Source organism: Salmo salar, chromosome 07, assembly GCF_965601325.2.
Source record: "Salmo salar chromosome 07, fSalSal1, whole genome shotgun sequence".
Taxonomy (NCBI): Eukaryota; Metazoa; Chordata; class Actinopteri; order Salmoniformes; family Salmonidae; genus Salmo; species Salmo salar.
In genome coordinates this window covers 15,586,532-15,602,101 of record NC_138297.1, presented here as the reverse complement: position 1 = coordinate 15,602,101, position 15,570 = coordinate 15,586,532, and the positions used below count along the sequence as shown (strand labels likewise).

The 15,570-nt window shown below is 44.3% G+C and overlaps 2 protein-coding genes across 5 annotated transcripts; both read right to left on the bottom strand.

Moving 5' to 3' along the window:
- Window positions 1–2,775: 2,775 nt before the first annotated feature.
- LOC106608592 (RNA-binding protein 4.1) lies at window positions 2,776–6,336 on the bottom strand. Of its 3 annotated transcripts, XM_014206621.3 has the most exons (4): window positions 6,222–6,336; window positions 5,001–5,425; window positions 3,744–4,608; window positions 2,776–3,500 (listed from the first exon to the last, which is right to left on the bottom strand). In XM_014206621.3, exons 2-3 carry the CDS (start codon window positions 5,410–5,412, stop codon window positions 3,764–3,766), a joined length of 1,257 nt encoding a protein of 418 aa, XP_014062096.1. In that variant the 5' UTR covers window positions 5,413–5,425; window positions 6,222–6,336; the 3' UTR covers window positions 2,776–3,500; window positions 3,744–3,763. The 3 variants fall into 3 exon arrangements, with proteins under 3 accessions (XP_014062096.1, XP_082833515.1, XP_014062097.2); XM_082977389.1 differs by having other exon boundaries at window positions 2,776–4,608; XM_014206622.3 differs by lacking the exon at window positions 3,744–4,608.
- A 181-nt stretch (window positions 6,337–6,517) lies between these two features.
- On the bottom strand, window positions 6,518–11,173 carry rbm4.2 (RNA binding motif protein 4.2). 2 transcript variants are annotated; one of them, XM_014206623.3, is made up of 4 exons: window positions 10,811–11,173; window positions 9,633–10,068; window positions 8,511–9,314; window positions 6,518–8,266 (listed from the first exon to the last, which is right to left on the bottom strand). In XM_014206623.3, the coding sequence occupies exons 2-3, from the start codon at window positions 10,042–10,044 to the stop codon at window positions 8,527–8,529; spliced, it is 1,200 nt and encodes a 399-aa protein (XP_014062098.3). In that variant the 5' UTR covers window positions 10,045–10,068; window positions 10,811–11,173; the 3' UTR covers window positions 6,518–8,266; window positions 8,511–8,526. The 2 variants fall into 2 exon arrangements, with proteins under 2 accessions (XP_014062098.3, XP_014062099.1); XM_014206624.3 differs by lacking the exon at window positions 8,511–9,314.
- Between the last annotated feature and the right edge of the window lie 4,397 nt (window positions 11,174–15,570).

Sequence of the window (15,570 nt, the reverse complement as noted above, 5' to 3'; positions counted from 1 at the left end):
GGTGAAATTGACCCTCACTCATGAAGGAATGTAAAGTGTTAGTTCAACCAACAATCAACCAGTTGTCTAAATTGCTCAAAGGTGTATCTCATGAAGAATCAATTGGCAAGCATATATAGACAGACCACAACACAGAGTTGCAATTTTCCAATAATGGATGGACCAGGAAACGAACAGGGTCAACAGCCAAGAGGAGGAAGAGGAAGAAGAGGAGCAAGGATGCGTGGTGGAAGGCAAAACAGAGGAAGAGGCAGAAGAGGACATAGGCGCATATCTGATGACAAAAGGGCCACTATTGTAGACCATGTTGTCAATCATGGCCTTACAATGGCTGAGGCGGGTTGAAGGGTGCAGCCGAATATTGGCAGATCAACCGTGTCCTCAATAGTTCAAACGTTTCGAAGAGAGAACAGGTATGTCCACCAATGTACAGTGCACAGTTGCTGTATATAAGCAGTATACTGTATACTTCCTACAATGCTTCATATTACAGTAGTCCACTTGTATTTCACAGCATACAGAAATATACTCTATACAGATACATACTGCACCTTACATGCACCCACCTGTATGTTTTACAGTAAAATGTGTGTTTGCATAGTTTTTGTCTATGTGAAAGTGTGCGATGCATCACTGCATTTTTCCCCACGTAGGACTGCAAGATTACCTCAAACCGGTGGCAGAGGACGCCTTTTCACACCTCAACAGGAGGAGGCTATTTGCACCATGGTCCGAGCAAACAATGCCATGAGACTCAGGGAAATACAAAGGACCATTATAGAAGACAACGATGTCTTTGAAAACATCCATACGGTTAGCATCTCAACCATCGACAGGGTGCTGCATAGAAACCAGATGAGTATGAAACAGCTGTACCGTGTACCATTCCAAAGGAATGAGGACAGAGTTAAGGAGCTACGGTACCAGTATATACAGGTAAAACATATATCTATGTAACTACTTTACAGCAACATTTTATAGTGATGCATAAACTGCACACATTTCCATTGCTGTGGAAGGAACATGCAATATATGTACATTTTATGTCACTCTTCCTTACCAAAACAAATTCAACTGTGTGTTCTGGGATATAGCGTATAATGGAGTTGGAATCAAGTGAACCCTCTCACAACTTTGTATACGTGGATGAGGCTGGCTTCAACCTGACCAAAAGCAGAAGGCGGGGTCGGAATATCATCGGTCACAGAGCTACTGTGGATTTGCCAGGCCAACGGGGAGGAAATATCACCATGTGTGCTGCTATTTCGGAGCATGGTGTCCTAACCCATATCCCCCTTATAGGGCCATACAACACCCAACATCTACTCAACTTTTTAGAGACTCTCTACAGGGCTCTCATCCCTGATGATGAGAGGGGTCTGTTTAGAGAGGATTTGCCAAAGTATGTGGTCATTTGTGATAATGTGAGTTTCCATCGATCAAACATCATAAGGCAATGGTTTGTGACCCACCCGAGGATGCTCATAGAATTCCTCCCACCTTATTCACCATTCCTTAACCCAATTGAGTTCCTTTCAGCATGGAGGTGGAAGGTGTACGATCGTCAGCCACACACACAGATGACCCTGCTGGCTGCAATGGATGCAGCATGTGAGGATATCACAGTAGACGCCTGCAGAGGATGGATAAGGCATTCCAAAAGATTCTTTCCACGTTGCATTGGAAGGGAAAATATCCAGTGTGATGTGGATGAGAATGTGGGCCGACAGACAGGAACGTCTGGATGTGTAGAGACAGCACTAGAACAGCGCTGCGGGCAAAGTTGTGCCTTAGGGGAGGTTTCCTGTGTTTCTTTCTAATTTAGTTTTTTTCCCTTTGTGCCCCTTGGGTTGTCCAGTCTCTTTCAATCTATAACCCACATACAGTAATATGTAAATAGTACTGATGAAATTGATATATGCCATAGAAGTGCAGCCTTGTGCATTTTCAATACAGTCACTGTCATCCAAACTGTAGCCTAAGTTTAAATCAGGTAATACTGTTAAAGTACACAGTTCCATTAACAACATGCTTAAACATTTTGACGACCTTGTTCGTGAACAATGACTCAATGACTTATCATTCTGATGACACTGACATGATCATTGGCATGAATATTTACTTTTCTTGATTTTATATGCATTATAATTATTTACATAGCCAGCATCTCAAGTCATCAAACCCATGTGTATACTTAACCAAATGGTATGTAATAACACGATTTACCCATGAGGCACAAACACTGAAGGAACCTTTTCAGAAACCAATTTGTGGATTATAAACTGGGTGGTTCGAGCACTGAATGCTGATTGGGTGATAGCCGTGGTATATCAGACTGTATACCACGGCTATGACAAAACATTTATTTTTTACTGCTCTAATGTTAGTAACCAGTTTATAATAGCAATAAGGCACCTCGGAGGTTAGTGGCATATTGCCAATATACCATGGCTAAGGGCTGTATCCAGGCACTTCGCATTGCGTTGTGCGTAATAACAGCTCTTATCCGTGGTATATTGGCCATATACCACACCTTCTCGTGCCTTTGCTTAATTAACCACCTATAAGGTGTGCTAACTAGTGTACAGGACACTATTACCAATATCATGCATGAGTAACTAAGGAGCAATAAACTAAAATGTGAGCATTTGTGTTCATTCTGCTGCTGGCATTCTAGTGGGAAAACAACGATCTTCCAAGCTCACCCACTACCATCCAAAAGAAGAATGGGGTGGTGAACAAAACATGGTAAGAAATCATGAATCAAAAGACAAATAACTTTTCAGACAGTGACTTTATTGAGAAACAGATGAACAGAAATATTTCTCATATCATCATTCAGGACAAATGGTGCCAAATCCACTTCTAAAATACTGATTTTGTCAAGATGGAATGGGTTCATGGGGCCGGCCCATGGTGATATTTCATCCTACACAACAGTTTAGAAATGTTCGAAAACTAAGAATCTATTCAAAGTGTAATATTTCATTCACACACAATTTGAATAATACTGTAACATTTGAAGTGAAACATTTTCTTTGATCCAGGTGCAATTCAGCCAAAAACCAGGATTTGGTCATTTGTCCATTGAGGCCCCTATCTTAGGTGTATAGTACAATTAGATTTGTATTATTTACACATTCATTCTCAATACCTATGTATTTTGATGGTTTTAAAATGAATTAGAACATAATTAGCAAATGATTGCATTCATCACAATAATGCATACAACTGCTACCTAAAGTCAACTGCATTGGAGGATTCAACTGGTGCTACTTCTCTTATCACTGCAGCACTCACATTCAAATCAAAACAACGTGTACTTTCTGCTTTTATGGGGAAATACAAACTTTACTAAGCCATCAGTTGACGCACGAGACAGATACCGAACAGGGAAGATAAATGTCTGCACTTTCACAGTCCCACGATCGTGGCCAAAGCCCAAATGCATTGTGAGTGGAAACAAAGACGGTCAACCGAGCACGAGACTGTCGCGATACCTGAAAAGAGAGCATACCAAATAGTAACATGGTCACCCACAAGATGCATTTAAGTTCTACGGCACGCATTCTCTTCTATTTGATCAACAAGCTTGATGGGCATCAGACTTATCAATCTACGTCAAGACAGAAAACCTGACATTTACCTAGGAAATAAACTATCAAAACACCCAGTGTTTACATTAATACTAGTTCCCTGGGAACTTAATCACGCTAACCTGTGAAAGCTAAATCAGGTCTCACCTGGACAGGAGGGAGAAAGGTTAGTAAGCATATCGCGCCCGCTCGGCGTAGGGGTCCCGCGGGATGTCGTAAGCCGAGCTTCTGGGGAGGGAGGGCACCGGGGAGAGGCGCACGCGCTCGTATGCCTCGGTAGGTATTCGCCGGAATGGGCTCCGGTCGCGGGAGTAGTATGAGGAGAGGGGGGCTGGTGGAGAAGGGAAAGGACGGCGCTCGTATAGGTCGAGGCTAGAGGGTGGCAGGCGCTCCCTCATTATGGCCGAGGAGGAAGGGGACGGTGGGCTGGGCAAAGGGACAGACCGGCGCTCTTCGAAATAACTGGCTGCATACAGGCGAGCCTGGTACTTCTCGCAGAAGTCCACGGCACCATACGGATCCCGGTCCTCGTACGATGACCGGCGCACAGGGTAGGCTGGGACCACGCCGTGGCTCCAGCTGCTGCCTCCGTACGCTGCCTCACAGGCATACACCCGGGCCATGCTATGTTCGGCAGCGCTCATTCCGTAACCCGGCGGAAGCCCGTAACTCAATGTGCTTTCATAGCCTGCGCCCCTGCTGTACCCGGGCACACCTCCAAAGCCGTGCGCGGGAGAATAGCTTCCACTGTAAATTGGATCACTGCCACTGTAACCTGGATTGCCGACACTCAAGCCCCGGTGATAACTGCAGCCACCGCCGAACCTAGGGGCACCGCCATTGAATCCGTCAGAGCTTGGCTCGGCACCCTCTCTGTAGTTGCCCGAAGTGTCGAGCGGGCACTCTTTGGACCAGTGGCCTTCCTGCCCACACCGATAACAACCTGTCCTCTCTCCCATGCCCGGCGTAGTACGCAGGCGGCTAGTCGAAAGCTTCACGCTCATCAGTTTGCCTTAAAAAAGAAAGACGCAATGGTTTACCACGATACAACAAACTGTTCCATCTATGCACATGCTCTACGGAATCAGATAAAAGCCAGGCATGAATTAGAACACCACCCTCATAACATTCATCTTGGAACTCCTCTGAAAGTGAATTCTGACAATTGTTCCACGTTCTATGCAGGCAAATCTAGTCCAAATTCTGGCCTGAAGTTGGGGAAAATGTGTACAACGTGTTGGATGTATTTTGAGATAGCGCTTGACTGTCCCTTACTCTTTCACTACTTACCTTTATCCATGACTTACCCATCAGTTTTGTTTGGTGAATAGATCTCATTCTAATTACCAGGGGGACACCTACATCACACCGGCAACTGACCAACCAAGCCCTGTGTGAGTTCACCTTGGAAGGCTGTGTTGTCCAGCCCACTGATGGCCTCCATGGCATCCTCCACACGCTCCAAGTGGACAAAGGCGTAGTCCTTCACTATGTCACACTCCACCACGGGGCCGTACTCCTCAAACTTAGCCCGCATCTCTTGGTTGGTGCAGCTGCTGTTGATATTGCCCACGTGCAGCTTGGTGGTGGCTTTGGGTCTGCCGCGGCTCATCTCCACGTTCAACTGCTCCCCGTTGAGCTCATAGTGGTGGAGGTTCTTGATGGCCTCCTCCGCTTCAGCTTTGTCCTTCATGTGCACAAAGCCAAAGTTCTTGACGATGTCACACTCAGAGACCTTTCCATACTGGGAGAAGAGGGAGCGCAGCTCCTCTGCCGTGGTGTCTGGAGACAAGTTCCCAATGAAGATTTTCACCATGGTGATGCTCCCACTTCAGTATATGAACAATGGAAGAGGATTAGACATAGGAAATATTTTGCTATATATATACATACATACATATATATAAAATCTCTTGGCTCAGGGAGTCTTATAAACCTAAAAGTATATTGAGTAACCTATTAAAATATCAAATGTTTGATCAATAACGCTAGTCTTAGGACTGTCGATATGCATTGTTGTCGAGTCGCTTGTCGCATGTGTTTTGTGTATATATATATATATATATATATATATATATATATATATATTATCCCAGCCCCCGCATGAGGTGTTTTGCCTTAGGTAGGCCGTCAATGTAAATACGAATTGGTTCTTCACAGACATGCCTAGTTAAATAAAAATGCAGTGTAAGTGGATGCATTGGGTCATAAGGAGGACCAGTTATTAACCAATCACAATGCTGTTTTTGCAACAGGAGGTTATGCTTGGGAACTGAACAAGCTGTACATTGCTCATTCATTCAGGCTCGCGAACTAACATTAACAATTTCAGCGACCAGCATATCTTTGCACGTGTACTCGTTTGGAACGTGCATGAGAGCTAGCGACACAATTGCAGACAAGCTAGTAATTCCCTTTCGTGGCAACGCTAGCAAGTTTGTCGTCTGCCTGTGCATGCACAACGAGCATGCTACGCTAACAATAGATCCGAAACGCGTTGCATGACGGTCATATGATTTTACGTAGTTGTATTTCATATTTGTGCTAGTTGCAACGGCAATGCCTAACATGACATTAAAATAAATGGATAGCTAGCTAGATTACATGTTCTATATTCCTTCGTACCTTTCACGGTGGACTCACTGGGTTGATACCACTAGATTCCGAAGTGCTGAAATGGCTCCTCTGCCCGCGTTTGCTACCCACGGCACAATCTCTATCCAACCCCTTACCAGGCAAAACCAGACAGGGTTTCAAAATCACACCTGTTGATTGGCCGAATGGACAATTGTTTTTATTTTCTTGATTTAGTACCCATCATCAGGTTTTAGTAAGTATCATCTGAAAAGTATTGTCAATGCATTATTAAGTATTGATGTGGAAACAGTCCGGATGTCTCAAGAGGATAAATACAAATATGATTCTCACCAAAATACATTTTGGTTTATTAAAAAATAAAATGCATAAAACGTACACGCTTTGACTGTAGGAAATATACAAACTACAACAATTCCCATAAGAACTGAGCAGACAGATGCTCTGTTTAGACAGGCTGCCCAATTCTGATATTTTTTCCACAAATGTGTCTTTTGACCAATCACAGGATCTTTTCGCATCGGCTCTTTTTGTGTATCAGAATAGGGCTGCCCATCAAAACGCAGACTAAGGCACCCCAAGAAAGTGATCAGACTAGAGCCCACTACATCTCAATGGTAATGTCATGTAAGTAAGCATTTCACGTTAAGGTCTACACTTGTTGTATTCGGCGAATGTGACAAAGATTGATTTGACAGCGATGCCAGTTATGCTCATGTTATTTACTGTATTCAACATGTTTATGTCTAGAAATAAATATTACATTAATAGAGGACAATTTGGGATTATTAAAGCTTGGTTTGTTAGAAACCATATTTAGATATTGAAACAAGCCTCTTGAATTTGAATTTCAGAATGGACCATCCTAATCATGCAAAAATAGTTACTCTAGGAAGTGTATTAAACATGCACTGTTCCAATGAGTACCAAAAGATTGCTTATTTTTGGTTAGTTAACACACATACTGTTTTTAACCCTGAAAATACACCCAAAATAATTCTAAAGCTGGAATGTCTTGGGATAATGACAATGTTGTGACAGCAGATATTAGCCAAAGAATTATTGAGGCCTCTAGTGGCCAAAAGCTGTACTGGCATGGGCAGCACCATAGAGGGCTTCCACCATTTTATTATAGACAACTGGGTGGGACTTCCAACTTCATTGGTTGACCCCTCCTGTTGGAGTCGTGTCCAACCAGGTCATCAGGAGGGAACAGCCAATTGTAAAAAGAATTGACTACATCAAAATGGAGAAGGTCTCAATGGCGCTACCCATGCGGCCACAAATGCTACAATGGCACAGATGCAAAGATGAGTCCTCTATCTCAATGATATTAATTCAAGATAGCAAAAGCAGTATGACAACAGGATCTCCTCTACACTAAGTAGAACGTCCTCCTTTGACAAAATCATAGAGTTCTAAAATCCAGTGGATGAATTTCACAAAGATTGTTCTGGGGAATATTCATACCTTGCTTTCCCAGGAGGGAAAAAATTAAAATAGGGAAAAAACAATGGTTAAATGACTACTGAGCTATACATGGCATGAAGTTTTAAATGAATAGTTAAACAAACCAATTAAGTGAAAAGATATTTCTCAAAAAGGATAAATATTTCTCTAAACTACGGTCACCTCAATCCGACAAAAAAATGTGGCAAATTCAGAGGTCAATTTGCTTTGACGATATTAAATCACAGGGGGGAGGGGAAAAAACATTTAAAATCCCCCCCAAAAACATGACCCACACAAACTAACAAAGCGATTTGAAAGCCGGTATAATTAAGCTAGTATTAACATCAAACTGCAGAAATGCCACACTGGTGGTTTTTGATAGCAAACAGGCTTTGTAACTGACAACTAAAATAAAGGAAGAATGTGGAGTGGTGTGGACTGATTGGTTAGTTGAGAGGATTATTCGTCTGCCAGCACCGGTGCCAGGAAGATGCACACGCCAATTTCCGTCCGCGTCACCACATTCCGAGTCGCGAAAGGTTTGTTTGCGGCACAGCTCGATGGAACCATGCAGCTGGGAGGAGGAATGGTAGCAAAGGAAAAGTCCGGCATTTCATACACACCTAGAAAAAGAGCAGAGCATTCGCTTTGAGAAATGGGATGGTGCCTCACGGTTTAAAAAGCACTGTGTGGGGGAGGGTCTTAGTTCCTGTTCTTCATTGAAGAAATATAAAGATGAACACGAGTCTACAGTATCCCAGTCCCCACTGTAACATCATCAAGTACCTGTTTTACAATAAATGGAACGCACCATTCCAGAACACTCACCCACAGGAATGGGTTAGTATTCCTAGTTGGTTGGCTCACCTTGGCAGTGTGTGGCTCAGTAAGCATAGCGTGCCCGATCGGTGTAGGGGTCCCTGGCCCGCGGGACGGCGTACGAAGAGCTTCTGGAGGACGACACCGGGGACAGCCGCGAGCGCTCGTAACCATAGCTGTCAGAGGCAACGGCCACTCGTCTGATCGGGCTGCGGTCTCGCAAGTAGTACGAGGCGGCCGCCGAGGGTGGTAGCGGGCGGCGCTCGTACGGGTCGATACTAGAGGAGAGCCTTGAGAGGGAGGAAGAGGGGGGAGGGGGAGGTGGGACATAGCCGAGGCGGCGCTCTTCAAAATAGCTTGAACCGTATGGCCGTGCTCTGTACTTCTCGTAATAGTCAACACTGCTGCTGTAGTGGTCTCGCTCGTAGGCCGATGCCCTCTCGGGATAGGAGCTCGGAAGCCTGCCGCTGTACCGATCCCTGGCATCAGCGCTGTACTCCCGAGCAGAGCCATAGCTAGGCCTACGGCTCAGAGGGGGAGGCCCCCCCAGGTAACTGGACGCTCTGCTATACCCTAGCCCGCCCATGTAGTCGGATGCCGCAGCTCTGGGGGGCATCCCGTAGCCACTAGGGTATCCGCCGCCACCCCGTAGGAAGCCCCTGCCGCGGCCCCTCATTGGGCCACCCCCGGGTCGGTCATCGCGGTCACCGTAGCTACCGCCATTCTGACCACCGTTAGGGCAGTCTTTCGACCAGTGACCCTGTTTCCCACAGACATAGCAGCCGGTTTGAGCTCCCATTCCCGGGACCGTGCGCAGGCGACTGGTGGACAGTTGTACGCTCATCAGCTTGCCTTTTGAGGAGAGAGAAGAGACGCATGAGACGGTTGGCTTCTGACACGCTCCACTGCTTCTTAACGACTACAGTTATATTCTTATTGCAAATACTTATATATTAGCATCAATTGGTTCACCTGCACTGTTACGTTGAAACCGAATAAAAGAACCACGGAAAAGACTCAACCTTATTGCCGTTACTTATTAATTGACCTCAGAATTAAACCAAAATGCTATTCGGCATCACGTTACGATCTTTATGCCATCTAAAAGGAAGTGTATTCTGTAACTACGGAGAGCACAGACTATCTGCTCTCTTCTGCCTGCGGGTTCACCTTGGAAGGCTGTGTTGTCCAGCCCACTGATGGCCTCCATGGCATCATCCACAGACTCCATGTGGACAAAGGCGTAGTCCTTCACTATGTCAGCCTCAACTACAGGGCCGTAAGCCTCAAACTTGGTCTTCAGCTCCTCATTGGTGCAACCCTCTGGGATGTTACTGACATGCAGCTTGGTGGTTGACTTTGGTCTGCCGCGGCTCATCTCCACGTTCATCTGTGCCCCGTTTAGCTCATAGTGGTGGAGGTTCTTGATGGCCTCCTCCGCTTCGGCTTTGTCCTTCATGTGCACAAAGCCAAAGTTCTTGACAATATCACACTCAGATATCTTTCCATACTCGGAGAAGAGAGTGCGTAGCTCGTCCTGCGTGGTGCCGGAGGCGAGATTGCCTATGAAGATTTTCACCATCTTCAAATCAGAGTGTTGTTATTCCTGGAAGGGGAGACAAGCAGTTTGTTTTTGTTTACCAAGTACATATCAAATATTTTTAGATTTAATTAAAAGAACCACGTGTAAACTTAGCTATGCAAGACTGCCAACTTTCAAAAGTAGAATGATTTTATTATAAGCGTTCTTTAATACGTCAAGAGAATAATGTCAGCAAGCTATGACGTAACATTAGATAGCTAGCTAACGTTACTTCCGCAGCTAGCTGACCAGGCCAACTAGCAAACCATTGATGACTTGCCATTTAATCATTCATGGCTAGCTATCAAGATTATATATAAATATTCATCTAGCAGCTAGCTAGCTTCAGAGGTTGCATCTAAAGTTGAATTTACCTCACTTTAGCAAGCTAACTTTAGTTAGCTTGCTATGCTCTGAGCTAACTGTGTTAGTTAACTATAATGGGGGAAAAAATCTTATTTAGCTAAATCATGTGATAGAAAAATGGCTAACATTGGCCGATAGTCTGAAAACTCCAACTGAAATTCAAATGGAGCTGATAACCTAGCCAGCTAAATTAGTTTGGTAGACATTTGCGTTAGCTAGTATACTACTGATACTACAGTAGTTTTAGGAAGAAACGTTTGCACGGTATGGGGCTAGCGTACCTAACTAGTTGCTACTTTGGGTCTAACAAACACGCCATGATAATATCGTACAGAATACCTTACTCTAAACTCTAGCAACTTGTTAAATAAAATTCACCAATAAATGAAATGTCCCTCACCTGAACTATGAATTCAGCCGCCAATGAATGACTTCTGAAATGGCGTCGTGATGATTTTTCACCTTCTTCTTCTGTGGAATTATGGCGGTCCGCAAACATACCTTAGCACCACAGACACAACAATGAGACAGATATTTCACCGGATGTATAAATGTGAAGCATCCGCTCGGCGTTTCCACTCACAACCACTACTAAATTTGGGAGAAGATGACACGAGATGGATTTTTGCCGACATTCTGCAAATGTTCTCATCGATGAAACATTTGATCTCAATACAGTTTTCTGTTGCCAAAACTATAATCTCTGAACTATGTTTTGTAGACTTTACCCTTTGCCATAGTTTTTTTTTTAAATTGCGTGGTTTAGATGTATGCTAGAACGCGCCAACTGTCTTTGGAAATAGTAATGGTGTCTTTTTGTGCATCTAGTAAGCTTCTTCTTCTTTGATGAGGTTTAACGGCGGTTGGCATCCAATACATGTTGCATTACCGCCACCTACTAGATTGGAGTACAAATCTCTTATACTTCCCTTGAAAAAATATAAAAAATACCCTACCATCAAACGCTACACTCACAAAATAAAAAATAAAAAGAACACTCCCCTACTCCACAATGTAAATCTATTTAGTCCTACCTCATGCCAACAACCTGAAAGAATGGGACATCACCACTTAACACACCCTGTAACTCTTCAGATGTCAAGTCTCGCACACTCAAATACAGTTGAAGTCGGAAGTTTACATACACTTATGTTGGAGTCATTAAAACTTGTTTTTCAACCACTCCACAAATGTCTTGTTAACAAACTATAGTTTTGGCAAGTCGGTGTACTTTATGCATGACACAAGTAATTTTTCCAACAATTGTTTACAGACAGATTATTTCACTGTATCACAATTCCAGTGGGTCAGAAGTTTACATGCACTAAGTTGACTGTGTGTTTCAACAGCTTGAACAATTCCAGAAAATGATGTAATGGCTTTAGAAGCTTCTGATAGGCTAATTGACATCACTTGAGTCAATTGGAGGTGTACCTGTGGATGTATTTCAAGGCCTACCTTCAAACTCAGTGCCGCTTTGCTTGACATCATGGGAAAATCAAAAGAAATCAGACAAGACCTCAGAAAACAAAGATCTTCACAAGTCTGGTTCATCCTTGGGAGCAATTTCCAAATGCCTGAAGGTACCACGTTTATCTGTACAAACAATAGTACGTAAGTATAAACACCATGGGACCACGCAGCCGTCATACAGCTCAGGAAGGAGATGCATTCTGTCTCCTAGAGATGAACGTACTTTGGTGCGAAAAGTGCAAATCAATCCCAGAACAACAGCAAAGGACCTTGTGAGATGCTGGAGGAAACAGGTACAAAGTATCTATATCCACAGTAAAACGAGTCCTATATCGACATAACCTGAAAGGCCGCTCAGCAAGGAAGAAGCCACTGCTCCAAAATCGCCATAAGAAATCCAGACAACGGTTTGCTACTGCACATGGGGACAAAGATCATAATATTTGGAGAAATGTCCTCTGGTCTGATGAAACAAAAATAGAACTGTTTGGCCATAATGACCATTGTTATGTTTGAAAGTTAAAGGGGGATGCTGCAAGCCAAAGAACACCATCCCAACCGTGAAGCACGGGGGTGGCAGCATCATGTGCTTAGCTGCAGGAGGGACTGGTGCACTTCACAAAAAATAAAAACATTGTGGGAAGCTTGTGGAAGGCTACCCAAAACGTTTGACTCAAGTTAAACAATTTAAAGGCAATGCTACCAAATACTAATTGAGTGTATGTAAACTTCTGACCCACTGGGAATGTGACGAAAGAAATAAAAGCTGAAATAAATCATTCTCAACTATTATTGTCACATAGTTGACGCTGGGGAGGCGAAGCAGGTATGGGGAGTCAAACATTTAATAAGGAACGGACATGGAACGAGACCGGAACAGCGTCAGCACAAGGGTAACAAAGACAAAAACAATGAATGCATCAGCAGGGTACAGTGCAGGGGAACTGACAAATATAGGGGAGGTAATAAACAGGTGATGAGTGAGTCCAGGTGAATCCAATATCGCTGATGCGCGTGACGAGGGAAGGCAGGTGTGCGTAATTGATGATGGTAGGAGTGCGTGATGCAGGGCAGCCTGGAGCCCTCCAGCGCCGGGGGGAGAAGCGGGAGCAGCCGTGACAATTATTCTGACATTTCACATTCTTAAAATAAAGTTGTGATCCTAACTGACCTAAGACAGGGAATTTTTACTAGGATTAAATGTCAGGAATTGTGAAAAACTGAGTTTAAAAGTATTTGGCTAAGGTGTATGTAAACTTCCGACTTCAACTGTATATGACCAAAGGTCATACCGACTTCAACACACTACATGACCAAAGGTATGTAGTCGACCTGCTAGTCGAATATCTCATGGGCTTTAATATGGAGTTGGTCCCCCTTTGCTGCTATAACAGCCTCCACTCTTCTGGGAAGGCTTTCCACTAGATTTTGGAACATTGCTGCGGGGACTTGCTTCCATTCAGCCACAAGAGCATTAGTGAGGTCGGGCACTGATATTGGGCTATTATGCCTGGCTCGCAGTCGGCATTCCAGTTCACCCCAAAGGTGTTCGATGGGGTTGAGGTCAGAGTTCTATGCAGGCCAGTCAGGTTCTTCCACACCGATCTCGACAAACCATTTCTGTATGGACATTGCTTTGTGCATGGTGGCATTGTCATGCTATAACAGGAAAGGGCCTTCCCCAAACTGTTGCCACAAAGTCGAAAGCAAAGAATTGCCTAGAATGTAGCGTTAAGATTTCCCTTCACTGGAACTAAGGGGCCTAGCCCGAACCATGAAAACAGCCCCAGGCCATTATTCCTCCTCCACCAAACTTTACAGTTGGCACTATGTATTCGGGCAGGTAGAGTTCTTTTGGCATCTGCCAAACCCATATCCGTCCATCGGACTGCCAGATGGTTAAGCATGATTCATCACTTCAGGGAACGCGTTTCAACTGCTCCAGAGTCCAATGGCAGCAAGCTTTACACAACTCCAGCCGACGCTTGGCATTGTGCATGGTGATCTTAGGCTTGTGTGAGGCTGATCGACCATAGAAACCCATTTCATGAAGCTCCTGACAAACAGTTCTTGTGCTGACGTTGCTTCCAGAGGCAGTTTGGGACTTGGTAGTGAGTGTTGCAACCGAGGATAGACGATTACAACGCGCTACGCGCTTCAGCACTCAGTGATCCCGTTCTGTGAGCTTGTGTGGCCTACCACTTTGTGACGGAGCCGTTGTTGCTCCTAGACATTTCAACTTCACAATAACATCACATACAGTTGACCAGGGCAGCTCTAGCAGGGCAGAAAATTGGCGAACTGACTTGTTGTAAAGGTAGCATCCTATGAAGGTGCAACATTGAAAGTCACCGAGCTCCTTAGTAAGGCCATTCTACAGCCAATGTTTGTCTATGGAGATTGCATGGCTGTGTCTTCACTTTTATGCACCTGTCAGCAACCGGTGTGGCTGAAATAGCCGAATACACAAATTTGAAGGGGTGTCCAAATACATTTGTGTGTATATATTGTATATCCATTGCGGGAAAGGGGAAAGTTAAAAACATAATATACAATACAAAAATAAAATTAATCCGGCAAATCCCTACCCCACTCCTTCAGTGATAATCCAAATCACATCCCTACACAGTGTACTAACCACTGGGCTTCCTCACACCATCCAGCATACGGATCAGTAGGCGTGCACCAACCACTGGGCTTCCTCACTCCATCCACCATACAGGTCAGTTGGTGTGCACCAACCACTGACTCTATTTCTTCAGTTACATCCTTTGCACTCACTTCTAGCGCCACTCCAACCCCTTTGATAGGCGCCCTGCTTCACAGATCCACACACGACACATTCCAATCCGATATCTTTTTCAGGTGCAAAGCACGCACCTTCTGCTGCCACAGCCTGTCATTTGAAATGGGAGCAAATGATTCATAGAGGGCAAAACAAGCAAGGAGGTGGGCAGAGCCAAGCACGAGCTAGCAAGAGCCTATTGGCGAGTTCTAGAATTTATTTGCATATTTCCGTTAGGGAACGCCTACTCTGAAGTGAGCGTGTGCAATAACTCAATTCGCCCTTGCACTCCTTCTAAACAACGCCGTTTTTTTTAAACTTTGGCAAATGGGAAAGTCTTCAAACTAGTTTTGGAAACAGAAATCAGTATTGAGATGAAATGTTTAATCAATGAGAAAATTAGCAGAATGTTGGCCAAAAACCATTTAGCTCCATCTTCTCCCACCGCCGGCCACTGGGCTTCCTCTAACCCTACACCCATAAAAACATCCCCACTATTCCACCACTTTGGCCCTATCTGATCCTTCACCAGGCCAGCAGCCTGGGAGGACGGGACACTATGGTTCGAAACATCTTGTAAGTATTCTGCAGTAAAATCTAGTACACACAAGTGCTTCTCCGCAGCTGCCACAACATCTATTTTCTGGAGAAGCCCCTGATGGAGTGTGCAGTTCGGGGCTCAATGTAGTCAAACGCGTTTAACCCGAACACTTCCCGTCTCCTTCAAGGTCACCCAAGTTGAGGTTCACGACGAAGGTATCAACGTCAACGAAAGCGAATCTTAATTGAACCTAACCTACATGAATAAAAACATAAACCATGGAAGTAAGTGAGACTGTCATTATGCATAATGTACTTTGTAATACTCATGTTATACCAGTGCAGTGGTATATTTTATGTAT